Source organism: Pelodiscus sinensis, chromosome 3 (genome assembly GCF_049634645.1).
Source record: "Pelodiscus sinensis isolate JC-2024 chromosome 3, ASM4963464v1, whole genome shotgun sequence".
In the NCBI taxonomy this organism is placed as follows: Eukaryota; Metazoa; Chordata; order Testudines; family Trionychidae; genus Pelodiscus; species Pelodiscus sinensis.
Window position 1 is genome coordinate 143998793 of NC_134713.1, and position 19433 is coordinate 144018225.

General features: G+C 44.3%; 1 protein-coding gene across 4 annotated transcripts in view; it reads left to right on the forward strand.

The window, feature by feature from the left end:
• The window catches only part of DAAM2 (dishevelled associated activator of morphogenesis 2), a 323838-nt gene that overhangs the window by 187232 nt on the left and 117173 nt on the right, over positions 1 to 19433 (forward strand). For all 4 annotated transcript variants that reach the window (XM_075925085.1, XM_006131756.4, XM_006131755.4 and 1 more), the window contains one exon: positions 5446 to 5520. In XM_075925085.1, the coding sequence (XP_075781200.1) occupies positions 5446 to 5520 (75 nt within the window). The remainder of the gene's footprint in view (positions 1 to 5445; positions 5521 to 19433) is intronic.

Sequence of the window (19433 nt, forward strand, 5' to 3'; positions counted from 1 at the left end):
ATTATGTGGGGAAAGCTGAGGTACTCAATGCTTTTTTTGCCTCTGTCTTCACAGACAAGGTCAGTTCCCAGACTACTGCACTAGGCAACACAGTATGGAAAGGAGATGGACAGCCCTCAGTGGATAAAGAACAAATTAAGAACAATTTAGAAAAGCTAGACATACAAAAATCCATGGACCTGGATTTAATGCATCCAAGGGTACTGAGGGAGTTGGCAAATGTCATTGCAGAGCCTTTGGCCATTATGTTTGAAAACTCATAGAGATTGGGAGAGATCCAAGATGATTGGAAAAGACAAATGTGGTGCCTATCTTTAAAAAAGGGAAGAAGGACAATCCAGGGAACTGCAGACCAGTCAGACGAACCTCAGTTCCTGGAAATATCATGGAGGAGATCCTCAAGGAATCCATTTTGAAGCACTTGGAAGAGGGGAAAGTGATCAGGAATAGTCAACATGGATTCACCAAGGGCAAGTCATACCTGACCAATCTGATTAGCTTCTATGATGAGATAACACACTCTGTGGATATGGGACAGTCAGTGGATATAATTATACTTTGACTTTAGCAAAGCTGTTGATATGATCTCCCACAATATTCTTGCCAGCAAGTTAAGGGACTATGGATTGGATGAATGGACTGTAAGATGGATTGAAAGCTGGCTAGACTGTCGGGCCCAATGAGTAGTGATCAACAGCTTGATGTCAGGTTGGTGGTCGGTTTCTAGCAAAGTGCCCCAAGGATCTGTTCTAGGACCAGTTTTGTCAACATCTTTATTAATGACCTGGATGAGGGGGTGGATTGCACCCTCAGCAAGTTTGCAGATTACACTAAACTAGAGGGAGAGGTAGATACACTGGAGGGCAGAGATAGGGTCCAGAGTGACCTGGATAGATTAGAGAATTGGGCCAGAAGAAATCTGATGAGTTTCAACAAGGACAAGTGTAGAGTCCTACACTTGGGACAGAAGAATCCCAAGCATTGTTACAGCCCGGGGACCGATTGGCTAAGCAGCAGTTTTGCAGAAAAGGACCTGGGGATTACAGTGGATGAGAAGATGGGTATGAGTCAACAGTGTGCCCTCATAGCCAAGAGGGCTAATGGCAAATTAGGATGCATTAGGAGGAGCATTGTCAGCAGATCCAGAGAAATGATTATTCCCCTTTATTCGGCACTGGTGAGGCCACATCTGGAGAATTGCATCCAATTCTGGGTCCCCCCACTACAGAAAGGATGTGGTTGCATTGTAGAGGGTCCAGCGGAGGGCAACCAAAATGATTAGGGGGCTGGAGCGCATGACCTATGAGGAGAGACTGATGGTGTGTCTAGACTACCAAGTTTTGTCGACAAAAGTGGACTTTTTTTAAGTCTCAGCTTGACAAAGCCTGGCTGGTTTGATTTAATTGGGATTGGTCCTGGCTTGGGCATGGGGCTGAGCTCTCTTCAAGTCCTCTGATTCTCTGACTTTTTTTTTTTTTTTTTTTTTTACCTTTTCCAAGCAAGACAATTTTTTATTTCAATAACAATTTTGTTTGAATAAGGACTGAGGAATGCTTTTGAGATTAGGCCCGTAAACAGAACAACTTTTGTTATGGCATTTTGGATCTTCTGTTTCTGGTCAGAACCAGAAAATGCAATGTAACCTTTCTTCCAGGTAGCACCAGCAGCAGCCAGAGCCAGGTTCAATATCTAGGAGTTCCTCTCCATCCATCCAACAGAGAACTGACCTGAGCCCCCACCCAGTGTCCTGGGAAATTCACACAACCCTCTGGGCACCTCTGGGAGGCAACGCTTCCCCACTTGCCAGCACGGAGTCTGAGTGTAGAATAGAAACCTTTAATAAAGGGGGGGGGGGAGAGTATCATGGCATGAATTTGAGAAAACACCACAAACATAGTTGATAACCAAAACCATGAGTAAATGTCCCAGGTCAAGTGGGTTGGATAGTGTCCTTGTCCTCTCAGGCTCTCAAGTCCACCAATGTAAATCTCCCCTTCTCTGCACCCCCTCACAGTTACTTGAGAGAGAGGTGGGAGGCATCTTACTCTGCTGGTCACTCGCCATCCACCTGTTGTGTGAAGGTGGGACTGGAGAACCTTCCAGCCACAAGAGCTTCCAGCAGCCACTGGAGTACAGTTACATACCATAGAGACTCCTTATGGAGCCTTTCTTTAACTCTATAATTGAAAGAGTGGGGAGAAACAGGTCAAACCGGTCTTACAGCTCACGCCTGGAGGACATGCAGCTTGCTGATTCTCTTGCCTCCCCAGCCTAATTTTTAGGGCTCTGGAAGTTGAGCCTCTGTCCATCCAAGTTTCTTTACACTGAAAGTTTCCAGTTTCTCCTCTTTGAATGGAGTTAGACTTTTTTTGCATTCCCAATAACTGCAAGCATTGGTGGTCATATCTTACAATTCCTGCATTTAGGGTTAACGCATTTTATGACCCCCCACAACAGCCAAATTTGGTTACAATGGGCAAAACACCATTCTAACAATTGAATATCTAGCAGGCCTAAGCAAACTTGAGTGAACTGTCTTTACATAACCACACCCAGGATTTCTCTCTCATTCTAGATAGCTGTAATGGAAGCATTGATTCAGACCCTTCTTACAGCAGTTTCACACACAGAAAAAGAAAATGAAACTTTTGAATTCCAGATCAATGTTTATTCCATCCAAATCAGTTCCCCCCAGCTCTAGCTCAAAAGTAGCATGATAGGCATAGAGGAGACATAAACCTTTGGTCTTAGGTTAGGACCACCATAGATGATGGATATAAAGGGTATAAAGTAGTGGGACAGGAGGTAAATTACAGAGGTAACTATCTTCATCTGCTCAGCCAACCAAAAATAAAAAATCCTATCTAGGAAGGTCTGAGTTCCTGGTCCTTCATACAACTGGTCAAACCTTGAAAGCTTCAAGGGCTCAGACAGGGACCTACTCAAGTTTTCAAATGCTTCTGTCTTAAATGCTTTTTAGCCTATATGTCTAGGCTGTAAATCTAGCAAGAGCAGGATTTCTCACCGTGTTTTAATACTTCTGCTTTTTTAAGCATCTTGGACAATTTTTCATCGAGACTGTTCTTGAGATTTGGAGAATGGATCTGGGTAGTTGTCTCTTTATATAAATACATTTCCTCTTTCCTACCCTGGGGTTCATTGAGTAGGACACGAGGAACAATATACATAGCATCTCTCACTTCCGTTTTAATAGGAAACAACTGTAGCATCGGTCACTTGCTCTTTCAAGCTCCTTCACACAGGAAAATTCCAGGAAGACAAATCAAAACTTATACTGCAAATCAGTGTCTTGGCCTGATGTCCCCTTGCAAATAGATTGCTGTATGTGTCATGATGCCCTGTGCAATGGCCTTTCTTTAACTAGCATTAGATTAGCTCTCTGTCTCTCCTGTGCTACTCAGGTCATGATAAGATTATTTTCTAAAAATAAGGCTGTCTTTATCAACTGCATGTTTTGGTGGTGTTTTTTCCTTCAGCAAGGTCATATTTTGACTCTTGGAAAGGAGGTTAAGGTCTCCTGTGAGCAGAACAGTTGTCTGACCACATCTAGTAGAGAGTAGATGTTAAGAGGCAGTCTGCTGTGAAATGAGGTGTAGAAATCCAGTTGGTTACTTGTGGTGATCTGTTGGTAAGCAACGATTTAGCTCTATCAGACCATTGCTTTCATCAGAGAAACAGAGAGAAGAAAAATGGAGGCTTTTCTACTATGCACTGGAAAAGTGTGCACGTGTGGCATGAATTTCCAAACATAGCACACCGATGGGCAGATGGTATATGTGATAAATTGTGGGGTCAGGGAATACATTTGATGCCTCTTGCCACTTTTGACAGTCCCTTATGCTTTATGTATAACTCCAAAGTTGGTACTGTAATGAACTGACTTGGCAGGTGTATGTACCTTTGCCTTCTACTGCTTAGAAGCAGAACTGCTCTATTATGTCATTGACTGTGTACTGCTAATAGCTAATTGAGACTTTCCGTTAGTTCAAGTGATTGGCACCTGTGGTCTTGAAACAGGAATATCTAAGTTTTTTATCCCTTGCTATTGCTATGAATTCCAAATTTGAAACCTTACATATTGTAACAAATCCACGGAAAACATACTATAATTTAAATTTAACCTAAAATGAGCTTGACGAGTATTAAGAAGGCAGGTCAGTTTGGGAAAGTGTAGACATATTTCTTCTCTCCAAGGGTGTGTCTAGACTACAGAGTTTTGTCGACAAAGCAGCTTGCTTTGTCAACAGAACTGAATGTGTCTAGACGCTCTTTGTCGACAGAAGTTTTGTCGACTGATACTGTCGACAAAACTTCTGTCGACAAAAGCCTGTAGTCTAGACATACCCCAAATGACATAAGTATGTAGCACTACCAAAAGAGTTGATGTGCTCTGATAAAGATCTGGCTATTTAATGTTCATCTGTATAACTTTTATGAGCTAAGCCTGTTGATGTGAATAATTGTTGATATTTGCAGGACAGTAGAATGTTAGGATGATTATCTTTCTGTCTGTCTCGCTAATCTCCATTCAACTATCTTTAGTACAACTGTAAAGGACTTGGTTCTTCTACCACAAGATAGAATTCAGTTGATTTTAACGTAAGCTATTTCTGTCTTGTGGTGGGAGATTTGGGCTCCAGAACCCCATTTTTATTTTCTTACTGGTTTCTGTTCTATCTGTCTCTCCTTTTCTCAAAGTAAAGTAAAATAAAATCTGAAGTGGGGAAACCTCTCAAGTGGTCATCCAAAAAACAAGCTAAAAGCAGTTGCCCAGCTGAGGTAAACCTTCAACTGAAAGATGAATTTAGTTGCACTGCAAAATGTATGAAGATATATTAAAGTGATTAAGACCACTCTTGGTGTTGGTCTTTTTGATGCAGCTTTCACTGTAATTCACAGGTTACACTTCTGTTCATCTGGACTCATTGAGGTTGTACTTAACTCCCTCTGAAGAAATCATTTTAACCTTGGCTTGGCATTTTTTCCTGTAATGCATGTTGGTGAATCTCGCCCATCCAATTAGCAGACTTAACACCAAATATTTTCTAAAATCTGTAAAATGTAAAACTTGAAAATATAAGTTTGTTATCCCTGAAGGCCCTGTCCTTTCAGCACAATCTTTGTCAGCATACTGTAAAGAGAGGAATTTTGTCATTCAGTCACTAAAGGACAACCTTTGCTCAGTTCAGCAGTGTTGTTTTCAATAATCTTACTTGAAAGGTGATCTTTCCTTCTCTGCCATCACAAAGATAGCTTTAGCATTATACCTTTGATATCATTTGTAACAAATTCCATAAAGATTCCCATAAAGGAATGGGAGGAAGGTAAGACAGTCAAAAATCCCAGATTTTAACCAAATGAAAACTATTTATCCTTTAAGCCTGCTCATATAATGTAAACCCTAAGTTTAATTTTCTATTACAGGAACAAGAGGACCCTAATAAACTTGCTACCAGCTGGCCGGATTACTACATTGACCGCATCAACTCCATGGCTGCAGTAAGTTACCTCTGCACACAGCCTGTAAAATTTCTGAACAGTTTTCGATTGTGAAACCATCTCTTCAGAGTGGTGAGAGGCTTGATTCATTTAAAAATGAGCTGGCAAAGAGGGGAGCATATTTTGTAGATAAGATCCTGCGCTGGCAGAGAGATGGAGTGAATGAACTACAGGCCTTTTCAGCTCTTATTTCTGTGATTCACAGCATTGAAAATGATGAAATTGGAGTCTTCACTGGAAACTCCAAATTATATTAATGAGGTGTGATATTGTCACCTTGCTTTTATCTTGCATATCAGCAATGGAATTTCTTCTGTGTTCCTGTGTACATGTACATGTGTGTGTGCACATGCACAGATATTCTCTCTCCTCTGTTTGAACCATGCTTAAAGGTGATCTTAAAAGCTTTAAAGACATATTTCAATGTAAACGTAAGATCCTAATCAGTAATAAAAACATGGCCTTGACCCATGGGTTTAACTAGGATTACCATATTTCCCTATGCCAAATTTGGTAAAATTGCTCTGATTTAGGTGATTACAACAGCAATCAAAACGAGTCTTCAAAATAGCAGTAAGGTGACTGAGCCTCCTTTAAAAGACACACTGCATTATTATCTTACTATTTATTTTAGAAATACGCATCTGTCTGTCTCTCTGTCTGACTCCATTTGCCCCAAAACTCCTCCTAAATGGTAAGATCTAGGACCACCAAATATCGCATGCAACTTCCTCTTATCCAAATATAAAGCCAGGTCAGGGTTTGGATGTGCCTGGACTTCTATTGTTTTCCATAACATGGAAAGCAGTGACGTGATGAGGGGGGTGGAGAGGGGTAGTTGCCCCCAGGTGCCACATTGGGGGGGCACCAATTTAGTCCCTCTCCACTTCCCCTGTCATTCCTCGACTCGCTTGCTCCTCCTCCCCACCTCTCTACCCCCAGCCTGATCCTCCTGCATCTCCACTGGTGAGTTAGTGCATGTGGGGGCCTGGCCTGGGGGTGGGAGAAGACATGGTCCAAGCTCCCCTGGCTCTTCCCAGGGTCGGGCTCAGCCATGTGCCAGGTTTGGGACCCCGCTGCACGGGTGGGGGGGGAGGATGCAAATTTTGCCTTTGGCCCCGGGTACATAACACCCTCACTATACCTCTGATGGAAAGGCCAGGAGCTGACAGAGGAGCTATACTGCAAGTGACCAGTAGCAGCAACTGCATGAGCAAGACAGGGGCCAGATGGTGCCAGGGCTTACCATCTTGTTGGTCATTGCCCCAGGTAAGTGCCCCCCTATGCCAAACCCATCCCCGTAGCCCTTGGCCACACTGCTGTGGCCCACCCTGGGCAGGCCTCGTCAGAGTTGGGGCCAGGAGGGCCATTTGGCCCGGGCCTCAGGAGGGCCTCAGATTTTGACATTTTTCTACTAGGTCATTTCCATTTATTATACACCTTGCAGAGACAACAAGGGAAGCTCTATATACCTGCAAAAAATTGATTTAAATCATTGTGTGACCTCAGGCCTTTGCTAATTTTTTGGTCATGTCTGAGTTTCTGTGTGTGACAGGAGACTGGACTAGCTTCTGTGATTGGTTATGAAATGCTGTTTACAGTCTTTGCATAGTTTAGAGGTTTTGAAAGTCGTAATTAATTCTGTTACTGTAAAGGGATTTTGCTTGGTCTGAGGGTGAGTTTAACCTTTAAATTAGATGTTTATCTCTGCATAGGAGATTTTTGTATTCCTGTTTTTTCTTATGTGTCTTCATATAGAACCGTGGTTACCAACCAGTCGATTGCGATCGACTGAACAATCGCGGGAGCACTGCCAGTCGACGGTGAGGCAGTATTCCCAGCCTCCCTTGTTCCCTCCCACCCAACAAGGAGCCCGTGCTGGCGCTACAGACTCCCACAAAAATAGAGCTAGCTCTGGCTTTCTGTGGCATGGGGTGGAAGTCTTGCGGCTCTGCACCAGATCTGGATCTGGATCTGGATCTGACACGGAGTCTCAGACTTCCTCCCCCTCCCCCCCCCCCCACAGGAAGGAAGGCAACCCAGAAAAGGAAGGGAAGTCAAGAAAGTGTGCACCCCCCCCCCCCCCCGCCCACAACAGTGCGTGAGCTTTCTTGTCTTCCCTTCCTTCCCCATGCTCCGGGAAGGTGGTGGGGAGGGGGTAGTTAAGATGGTGACACAGGATCCAGAGTGGCTGGATTTCTTAAAGGAGCTGCACATGCACTTCTTCCAGTTCTGCCTGCATATCCTGCTCCAGAGATCCTCATCCCTGGAGACCCCTAGGTACCAGCCAAGCTGCTCCTGCCCCCTCTTGCCTGACCAGACCCCCTCCCCCCCATCAACACCCTGCCCCCTCTCCCTGGCCAGACCCCCACTAGCATCCTGGCCCTTGGCCCAAGGCCAGACAACCACCAGGACCCTGCTCCTTCTCCCTGGCCGGATCCCCACCAGCATCCTGCCCCCTGGCCAGACCCCCCACCAACTCCCTGGCCAGACCCCCACCAGCACGCTGATCCTGCCTCCTGGACAGCTGCAAGAGGGCTTAAATACGGGACTGTCCCACTGAAAAGGGGATGGATGGTCACCCTAGGTTTAACCAAAGTCTTTTCAACACAGAACCTAAATGGAAGGGCAAGAAATAGCTATGTCACCTTTGTGCTTCCCTGGTGTTAGGGTTAACTTGGCCCCAAGTGCAGCAGAGAGCTCAAGAAAGAAGTGATGTCAAGGATAGGACATGCCTCCACAGCTTTCACTAAATGTAACAAGGCATAGAAATCAAAGAGATGCAGTGCCGAAACAAAACCTGAGAATTTCCAATGGTGCTAAAATATATGGCTGCAAGCACCAGAGATCTATTGAAATATTAGGTACTTTGGCAGGGTCAGGCCCAAGGGTTGCTGCAGAGTGGAAGAAAGACAGCCCAAAAAGGGCAAAAGACCTGCTAAATAGAAGCAGAGGCTGGCAGGACAATTAGAAGCAGCCGAAAGGGAGCTGGCTCAGGCAGACTGGGGCCAGGTGACTCCATTGCTGGTGGCCTTTAAAAGCCTCCCCAGTTGGAAGTGGAGTGAGGAAGGAAGGAGAGAGACTGAGACTGGCAGTAAACCAGTACAGTTCTAGAGCAGAAACAGCAGGGGAGGGAGTCCCAGGAGGAATGGCTGGGCTCCCTACCCCAGAAACCAGCTGCAAGCTCTGACCCCAGGGAAGGAGGATAGAGGCTGGCCCAAGCAGTGGACTGGGTAATAGGGGCCCTTTCCACAGTACTTATTTTCAAAGATATTGAGTTTTCTAGGATAGCTTCTGTCATTATGCACTGATTTTGTGGGTGCTTCAAGGTTGGAGAAAAATTACTGGGTGCTTAGCACCCTGTGTCTCGTACCCTCTGGCAGCTTCACCAGTCAGCTCCTCCCTCTTCCTCCCAGTGCCTTCACCCACCACGGTATGTTGTTCCATGGTGTGCAGGCGGCACTGGGGAGGCAGAGTAATGAGTGGGGAAAGGGTGCACTTGAGGGGGAAAGTGGAAGTGATCAGGAAGAGGCAGGGTCTTTAAGGAGTGGATGGAGCATGATGGGATTGAGCATCTGTGGGGAAAGGGAGGAAGCTAGTGCCTGGGATTTCTGGGCATCAGATGATAAGAGTTTTCCAATGAAGAGATCCAAGAAATTACCAACCAACAACTCGTTTCCACCAGACTCAGAAGAAAGCGCTGGATGTATTTGTGCAGGGTCCCCACTAGGGATGTAAAAAGTCTTTACAAATATAACCGCTAAAAAGCGTTCCACGGTACGTGTGCTGTGGGCTCTGCAGTATAACGCTTAAATCAGCTTTACGCTGCAGAGCTTGTAGCAAAGCCTCCATGGGGGTAGGGGCCAGCAACCCCTATTGGTTCTGCTCCCGGGGAGCCAGTGTGCAACCTGTGATAGGGAGCCCGGTGGGTCTGCCGCAGAGAGGGGCTCTGGTGGGGCTGGAGCAGGTCCCAGCCCAGGATGGGTGGGAAGGTGCTCCAGCCACTAACAGCTAACCAGAACTGGTAAGCCTCACCTGGTAAGGTAGCCCTAGCAACCTCACCACTCTAAATTCTGATCTGAGTGCTCTATCCAAAGCCACCTAGAACCATTGGACTCTCTCCAATAATTTCAGTGAATTTGGATCAGACCCTAAATTTATCCTGGTGTAAATCTAGAATGAATCATTTGAAGAGAATATTCTAAAGCTAGAGCAGCATCAGGGATTGAGAACAGATTTTGGCCTATTTTTCCTGATTTTAACTACATAATATCAATAAACCTCAGATTCTGATAAAGCTGTTTTGACAAGCGCTAGCTTTACAACGATTGATTAAGTTGTCCTTTTTCCTTATATTTTCATAGAATCATAGAGCTGGAAGAGACCTCAGAAGGTCATCAAGTCCAGCCCCCTGCTCTTGGCAGGACTAATCCCAACTAAATCAACTCAGCCAGGGCTTTGTCAAACTGAGACTTAAACACCTCTAGGGATGGAGACTCCACTACTTCCCTAGGTAACCCATCCCAGTGCTTCCCCATTCTCCTAGTGAAATAGTTTTTCCTAATATCCAACCTGGACCTCTCCCACCACAACTTGAGACCATTGCTCCTTGTTCTGCCATTTGTCACTACTGTGAACAGCCTTTCTCCATTCTATTTGGAACCTCCCTTCAGGAAGTTGAAGGCTGCTATCAAATCCCCCCTCACTCTTCGCTTCTGCAGACTAAACAGACCCAACTCCCTCAGCCTCTCCTCGTAGGTCATAAGCTCCAGCCCCCTAATCATTTTGGTTGCCCTCTGCTGGACCCTTTCCGATGCATCCACATCCTTTTTGTAGTGGGGGGCCCAGAACTGGACACAATACTCCAGATGTGGCCTCACTAGAGCTGAATAGAGGAGAATAATCACTTTTCTGGATCTGCTGGCAATGTTCCTCTTAATGCAACCTAATATGCCATTAGCCTTCTTGGCTACAAGGGCACACTGTTGACTCATATCCAGCTTCCCATCAGAACCTCAGATTTCTCGTGACCCAATCTTTCAATTTATCTATTTTACCCTATCATAAGGGCTATTTCAGGGCTGCATGGTTTAAAATTAATGGGCCTCATTTACCGTGTACATGCTCCACCTTTATGCAAGTTTAGCAACATTGATTTCATTTCATTGGAGTTGTATCACTGTAAAACTGGAATACAGCAGTGAATCAAGGTACTTTGTAAGAAATGTCCTCACCTGTGTTAATAAGACCTCTGAGATTCTTAAAACAGAATTTTTTAAATGCTTCTTCACCTTCACTATTAATGATCGCTTTTTTTTTTTCATTTTCCACCCTGAATGAAGTGTTAGTGAAACTGACTAATCCTATTTATATTTGTTTCCAATCCATATCTAGTCAGTTTCACTTAGTGGCTCTCCCATTAATACATGCTGCAATATTGAGATTGTAGATTCTGCAAGGGAAAGTTAAACTTGAAACACAGCTATTATTAGAATTTTAAAAACTTTATAGACATTTCTTTTGTTTTCAAATGTCATACCCTGTTTTTTTGCAAAAATGGGATTTTGAACATACTGCAAATCAATCAGTGACCTTTTAAACAGCATCTTCATATCTTCTTGTCCCTAATTGCTTAGTTATAGGGACCTATATTAAAGAATGTCTACTCACTAATAAAATTAAACCCTGTTCCAAATCCCATTGAAGTCAGTGAAAGTCTTTGTATTGACTTCAAAGATCTTTGATCAGTTCCTGTCTTTCCAATGCCACATCTTCAATAATAGTGTTACCAGAAGACCAAGTACTGTGGTGACTCTTGGGATGCTAGGTTAGGCATTCCCAGCCATAGGTCAGTTTGTTAGGAAGCACTTTGTTCATTGGACTGGAGGTCACAGGTTTCTATTTCAGCTAAGCATCCTGAATGCTTTTGGGTGAATTCTGTTCTCTAGTTGAAAGATCTTACTCAGAGTAGTTATTGGTGATTTACTGTCAAACTGGGAAGATGAATTTAGTGGGATCTATCAGGGAATCGGCGTTGGGTCCAGTACTATTAAATATTTTCATTAATGACTTGGATAATGGATTAGAGAGTCTGCAGTTCCTCCCAGCTTGGTGTCATCTGCAGATTTTATAAGCAAACACTTTGGAGGATAGGTTTAGAATTCACAAAGAACTTGGCAAATTGGAGAATTGGCCTGAAATCAACAAGATGAAATTCAACAAAGACAAGTGCAAAATACTTCACTTAGACAGAAACAATCAACTACCCAAATACAAACTAAGAAACAACAGGGTAGGTAGTAATACTGTCGAAAAGGATGTGGGGGTTATTCAGTTTGTGATCCACTATATGCGTCAATAATGTGCAGTTGTGAAAGGCTAATATCAGTCATGGGTTTCTTAATAGGACCACTGTATGTAAGACCCTGGAAGAATTTGTCCTGCTGTACTCAGCACTGGTGAGGCCTTAGCTTAAGTATTATGTCAAGTTAGGAGCAGCATGCTTTAAGAAAGATGTGGGCAAATTGGACAGAATGTAGAGAAGAGCAACAAAAATGGTAAAAGGTCAGTAAAGCCTGATCTATGAGGAAAGGTTAAAAAAACCTGGGCGTATTTAGCGTGAATAAAAAAGCATGAGGGAGACCTCATAACTGTCTTCAATTATATTAAGAGCTGTTCTGTAGAAGACTGTGATTGTTCTCAATCTCCACTGAAGGTAGAACAAGAACTAATTGGCTTAATTTGCAGCAAGGGAGATTTAGGTTAGATATTAAGAAAAGCTTTCTACCTAGAAAGCTAGCGCTCTTGAATAGGCTTCCAAGAGATATTGCTGAGTTCCCGTCATTGGAGTTTTTTTCAGGACATGTTAGAAGACCACCTGTCAGGCATGGTTTAGCTTTACTTGGCATTGTGTCAGTGGGGAAGCTTTGACTTGACTCTTGAGGTCCCTTCCAGCTTGACATTGCTATGATTCTTTCACCAGTTCCACAGTGTGTTTACGTCAGTATAACTTCATTGACTTTTGTGGTTTCACATACTGATTTGCACTGTAGCTATAATGATTCATTACAATTGACCGAGTTATCTTTTGGATGGTCTAATTGGCAGGACAATATCAACAAGTTCACAAATGGGCTGCATCCTGCATCAATCCTTGGAAGAAAGGGAGCTAATGTGACCTAGTTTAGAAGATTGGCTTCAGTTCTACATCTGTAATTTTGTTCCTGCAAATCCAGTAACTTGAATTCTAGAACAACAAGTTATACCAGCGATTATGTGCAGACACAAAATCATATGCCATTGTAAATATCAGGGTCATCATCATCTCAGCTGATTCATCAAGTGATGAAACTTCTCTTCGTGGGATACAGCAGCTACCCTGTTTCTAGCACGTCTATCTCTCTGTGATACTGTCTGCCTGGCAGCCTTAATAAATGAAATCCCCCATGTACTGGGGAGAAGGAAGATTACTTTTGACACCACCATGTTGCTTTTATGATCTTGGCTGTTTTTACTTGTGCAGAAGGGCTTGCCGGCGAACAGTAGCTGCAGATACAGTTCTTTGGACTGATAGCTGTGTTGAGAGTATGAAATGGGGTCAAGATCAATAAATACAGCTGTTGCCAGACCCTCTTCTCTGGCTCAGAAATCATTTGCTCAGGGCAAAACAGCTTCATAAAACACAAAAAAATCTTTCAACAGACTCTAACAGGTGGGGGATGACTCCATCTACCATCTGGTTCATGCTGCTCTAAACTGTTGTTTGCACAGAGCATCTTACATTTATTTGGGGTTTTAAATTCATTCTGTAATTGAAAATTTCTGCTTTTGGAATATCCCTAATCCAGTTTAGCAGAGATGTCATAGCAGCATGAATTCTACCTGAGTTAATTTCTTTGAAGAAATATTTTAAAGGCATATTGCACAGATACAAGTCACATTAATAACAATTAATAAATGGCCTTTTTCTAATTATAGCACAGGGCCTGATTTTGGTCCACTTATACTTGTTTAAATTGGAAGTAATTTCACTGAAGTCAGTTGAACAACATGTTGAAAAAAGGTACAGGTGAGATCAAAATAAGAAAGTTGGATTATTACTGTAAAAATCTAAAAAAAGTTTGCACTTAAAAAAATTCTGCTATTTATTTTCTTTATTCCATCTGATTCAGCTTGGCAAATGAAAGTAGACAGCTCAGTTCATTTTCTGCTTCTAGTCAGTTTTACTTTCCAAGTCATTATGCTGTTGTGTTTTGGATTTCTAGAATTTCAGGGGGATGCTTGGGCACAAGAGAAGCTGGAGAGCTTTCTACCCTGGATTTTGAACAAAATTATTGTAGGTGTTCAGATTCTACTATGGACGGATTCCTGTCATTTTGAACACAATTCCTTGCATACAGTTTTTGCACATGTGTAGTCTCAAAGTAATTCATGCAAATTCAGTAGCTAGATATCAGATTTCCCTGATGCATTCAAATCAACCTATCTGAACATGCAAAAATTTACTTGTGAAAAAGAGTCTCTGTATGTAATTATTTCAGGGACTTCAACCAGCCTGAGATACTCCATGAAGAGTTTGCTCCTCCTTTTTTGTCTGTGAAATAAAAGAAATGGATTCCTAAAGCAGCTCAACATTATCCCTTTAGTGCCATTTTTAGTTTAGAAAAACTATTTTCCAGCCAAACACAACTATCCAAAAAAGCCACAAACAGCTATCCCCAGATACAACATGTTCTTGTCCTTCTCTCCTATTGATGATCATGTAATTTTCACACTGTCATTTCATGATGTGGATATAAGACCCTTCTGTCATTAGAGGAGACACAAGGAGTCATGTTCCTGGCCTTGTGTAGCAGTGAGAAGTGAAGGGCTCTTGGTTAATCAGAGTTTCCAGAAAAGGTTTTTCTATAATTAATCATCTGCTGCAAAACAGGATTACTTATGTTTGTTTCACTTGAGAAAAGGCTCTGTTTACTCTCATCAAAATATCTTTGAACATCCTCCTGCCATCCATGAGCCTCTTTCCAACAATGGGTCAGAGGAGAAAGTAAGCTGTTGTAAAAATGGGAGCCTTTCAAAGGAACGTTTATGGGCCAGGAAAAGTTGATGAAATGGACCCTCCCCCAAGAAAATACAAATCAAGCCCCAAGTCCCTCCCAGGAGTCTGCCATTGAGATGTCAATGTGTGTTTTCATGGTTTCTGTTTGTTTGGTTTTTTTTGAAGAGGGGATTGTATATGGCTTGGCTTGAGTGTTTCATATATGTTTCTGGCTGTTGTGGGGTGTTGGCAGAAGATAAAACGTTGTCAGCACATTTTTAGTAGTGCTCTGCCATTCCATTAGGGCAGGAAATCTCTCACTCTATTACTGAGTGAATTTGACTGTAGCATGGATCAGAGAAAGGACCCCTGGAGTCTGTGTAGCATAAAACAGTCCCGGCTCTTAGTCAAGTGACTATCCTCAGGATTTGACATGCATTGGCACCACATGAGAAAGAGGGGAGGGAAGAGATGTTCCAGTGAAAGGAGGATTTTCTTTGGGACTTGCTTGCTGAACCATTAAAATAAAGACACTAATATTCTGCTGTAACCGGTCATTATTGTAGGTGCTCAGATTCTACTATGAAGGGATTCAGTACAAGAACCCCACTGGATAATAATGTTTTAATTAAAGTATTAATTCAAGAAGAGCCTGAGCGGAGAGCTGAGGTTCTCCTAGTTTTGCCATTGTTTTATGAAGCCCCAGAATACCTCTGCCAATGACGTAGGAACGACCATTCCTCCTTTTACAGTTAAGGAATCTGAGGCAGAGAAAGGCATAGGCCAAAATGCTCACATGTGGCTTGTTTCTTAGGGATGCTGAGCACTAAACCAGTCCAACTGAATTCACTGAAACCCATGTCTGCTTAATATCGCTGAACATCTAGCTACCCGTTTCAGTTGTTTGGCTCTGAATTTAGGTCTCTAGCTTTTTGAAAGCCTGAACTTAAGTGACTTCCCCAAGGTCCAATAGCAAGTCAGCAGAAGAGCTGGTTGGGACTAGATTAGGAATGCTCGCCTTCGGCCGAGATGCTCAGAACCTTGTGCTGTTTCTTCAAAAGGTTCCTGTGGATGCTCCACAGTTAGTCTTGGTGCCGTCCTGGCGCCTGGATCAGAGATTTTGAAGCAGTCCCTGCTGAGCTGTGCATGCACGGCACGAACCAGCATGCGCCGTACTAGTTGGCACTGTGCAAGCACGGTCCATTCCCTCCAGTTCCTTCTCAACCACCCTCGGCCTGAGACGGAGCTCTATAGTTCTCTGCCTTATTGACACTCTTCAAGTAGTTCTTAGTCTGTAGTTAGTTAGTTAGTACTATTCTTGTTACATAGTTAGTTGATTGTAATTCTTTAAAAAAAAAGAAGGTTTTGGTCATGCCTGGCTCTCGGGGCTCTAAATGGTGCGCCTCCTGCAGAGATTCAATCTCCATCTTGGATGGGCACTTGCAAAGCGTCCAGTGTTTAGGGGAGCCCACTGCAAGATGGTCCCCACTGTGCCACACTCAAGGCCAGGACTCGCAGGGACAGGGACCTTCAGCTAAAGCTGATCCTGTGGGGGAAAAAATGCACATCCTGCTTCGGATCCAGGAATGCAGCCTAGGGAGGTACGGTCACCCCCAGACTCCCCTCAGGGCAAAAAGGCACCGAAAAAGAGGAGTTCCCCAGTGCCTCATCGTCCCCCCTCCTCCAGAAAGTGGTCTCCAACCAGGCCATCAGCTCAGCATTTGGGATGCATTCAGGCACCATCGGCTGCCGGCAGCGTCAACTGCAAAGGGCCCAAACACTGCCCTAAGCCTTTGACAACTTTGGCACCAACACCACTACCAGCACCACGGGTGCATTCGATGGCACCGACCACTTCCTCCACACCAACGGTGCACATACTCTCCTCAGCACCAACCAGAGCGGTGGCACTGGTCATACTCAGTACTGCCAACATACCAGCAACCTCTTCTATCCGTGCCAAACATGCCGTTGGCACCCTACAGACACTGCAAACCCTGGCACCGATCCTTGCAGCACCATTGGCATACAAGCGAAATGCTCACCTAGCAGTGACATCTGCTCCTCAGTCACCACTTTTTGGCATTAATGTGTTGCCGGTACTGAAGACATCACACGCTTTATCCCCGGTGTCATCGCACTACTCCAGCGCCAATGAGGAAGGTGTACAAGCCTCCTTCTTTCTCTGCACCGCAGCCCTCCGGTACAATATTATAAGCCTCATTATGGCCCAAGAGGGTGTGGGCCTCTGGATGCCTCCCCCAGTACCTCATCCTGTACAATAGCCATATTGGAGCCCTGGGGCTCATGCAGGAGACACTACAGCATGCAACTGAGCCCTTACAAACAGAATACCTCTCTTACACCATGCACGACCTCATCAGTGCAACAGTCAGACCCCCAGTGCCTCAACCAATGAATGAGTCACCTCCTGATACATCACGACATATCAATTCATTGTCTTCACTGGACGAGGCCGTGATGCTGCCTTCACCTTCAGCCTCAGACAACTTTGAGCACTTTAACTCTCTCTTTCGGAGAGTTGAGGCTGAGCCTAAAATTGCCAGAGGAAGTTTCACAACCCTAGTATGAGCTCACAGATATATTCCAAGCCTCCCCATCTTCTGAAATTGTGCTCCCCATCAATCCCACTATTTTGGACCCAGCCAACACAATTTGGTAAACTCCTGCATCAATCCCACCTATATGCAAGCGTGCAGACAAGAAATACCTCAGAATTTCTCTTCATTTATCCCACGCCGAACTTCTTAGTGGTGGAAACTGCACACCAGCGGGTGAAACATTGCTTTCACACCACTCCACCAGATAAAGATACTAAGAGGCTTGATCTATTTGGGCGCAAGACATATACTTCTGCAACTTTGCAGTTCAGAATTTCAAACTATTAAGCCTTGCTAGCAAAATACGACTTTTGCAATTACTCCAAACCCCTCGAGTTTGCTGACAACATCCTTGAGGCGAAGAGACCTCAATTCACCACTATAGTATCTGAGGGGCACACCGTTTCCCGCGCTGCCCTCCAGGTGGCACTTGACACCATGGACACAGCTGCTAGGACCATGGCCACCACCATTGTGATATGTAGAGCCTCCTGGTTCTCCCTAGCCACATTCCTCCATGAGATTCAGTCCACAGTGGAAGACCCACCATTTGATCGAGAAAAGCTATTTGCAGATAAGACCAACAAGGTCCTTTACCTATGAAGGAATTGCGTGCCACTCTCCACACATTAGGGATACATATGCCCGCCAACAGGTGTCAATAATACCAATATTGGCCCTGTTAGCAACCATGCTATCCTGCCTATCTTAACCAACAGCAGGATAACAACCCCACCAGAAATCAAACCCAGCCTCAGAGGTAAAGACAGTCATCGGGGTCGGCCCTTCAACCGCCACTGGCCAACAAGGAAATTTGAATGCTTGATTGAGGGCCTTGAAGCCCCCTACAAATTTCAATGCCGAGAATGACCACACAAACTTTCCAAAATCGCTTCTTTCCACGGCTCTTTGAGTTTTCTCCAAAGTACTTGCCATAGTTTGTGCATCTTTACTCCATGGGAATAATCCTATTCCCCTTTCTCGAGGACTGCCTTCTCAAGGTGTCATCACAGACTGAATCAGCACACGTGACAGCAGTGACCATACGGTGCTTTCAAAATTTAGACCTTTGAATTAATTGGGAAAAGTCTTCTATTCACCCTTCCCAGAACATACAATTAATTGGGGCCCACCTAGACTCCACAGCGGCTCAAGTTTATCTGCCTCACGAAAGTTTCCTCACCATTCAGACACTGGCCACAATGATTTACTTCTCCTCTCACACTACTGCCAAGGACTGTCTACTACTTCTTGGCCACATGTCTGCCACAACATTCGTAGTATTGCATGCTCAACTTCAAATATGCTGCCTACAAGTTTGGTTTTCCGGAGCATGCAAGCCTCTGACCCCATGTCACTTCTGCTCACCATACCGTAAAAGGTCACAGCATCGCTCCTTTGGTGGACCAGACCAGCCAATCTTTGCACAGGTATCCTGTTTCTTCAGCCTTGCCCCTCACACATGATTACAACAGATGCTTTGCCCACCGGATGAGGTACTCACCTCTGAGATCAGACCACCCAAGGGCTCTGATCTACTCCAGAGATGTCCAAACACATAAATCTCTTAGAACTGCGCGCCATACACAATACTTGCAGACATTTCCTGCTAGCCATTGCCAACAAACATGTCCATGTTCTCTGGACAACATTGCCTGTGTCTTCTATATCAACAGACAGAGCAGTGCCAGATCTCCTTCCCTTTGCACCAAAACCATAAAACTGGAATTTTTGCATGAGCCACAACTTCCACCTCTCTGCAGTTCACATACCAGGGGTCTCCAATGTGACAGCTCTCAGCAGACACTTTCCCCAACATCATGAATGGGTGCTCCACCCTTCAATAGCATGCTTCCTTTTTCACAAATGGGGCCAACTGTCAATAGATCTATTTGCAATGCCACACAATACCAAATGCATTCAGTTTTGCTCAAGAGTGGGCATAGGGACAGGATCTCTTGGGGATGCCTCCCTCATCCAATGGAATCACGACCTCTCTTATGCTTTCTTCACCCCCCCCCCCCCCCATACCACTTCTGGCCAAGGTTGTTCAGAAGATCAGGACAGATGGCTCCACAGTCATCCTGATAGCTCCCACCTGGCCGAGACACCCATGGTATCTCTTCCTGCTTACGATGTCAATTCACACACCCATCAATCTCCCTCTCCAGCACAATCTAATCACTATGGGACAGACAACCCAAACCTACACAGATCTACACAAGCTACATCTAACAGCATGGCTCCTCTGCGAC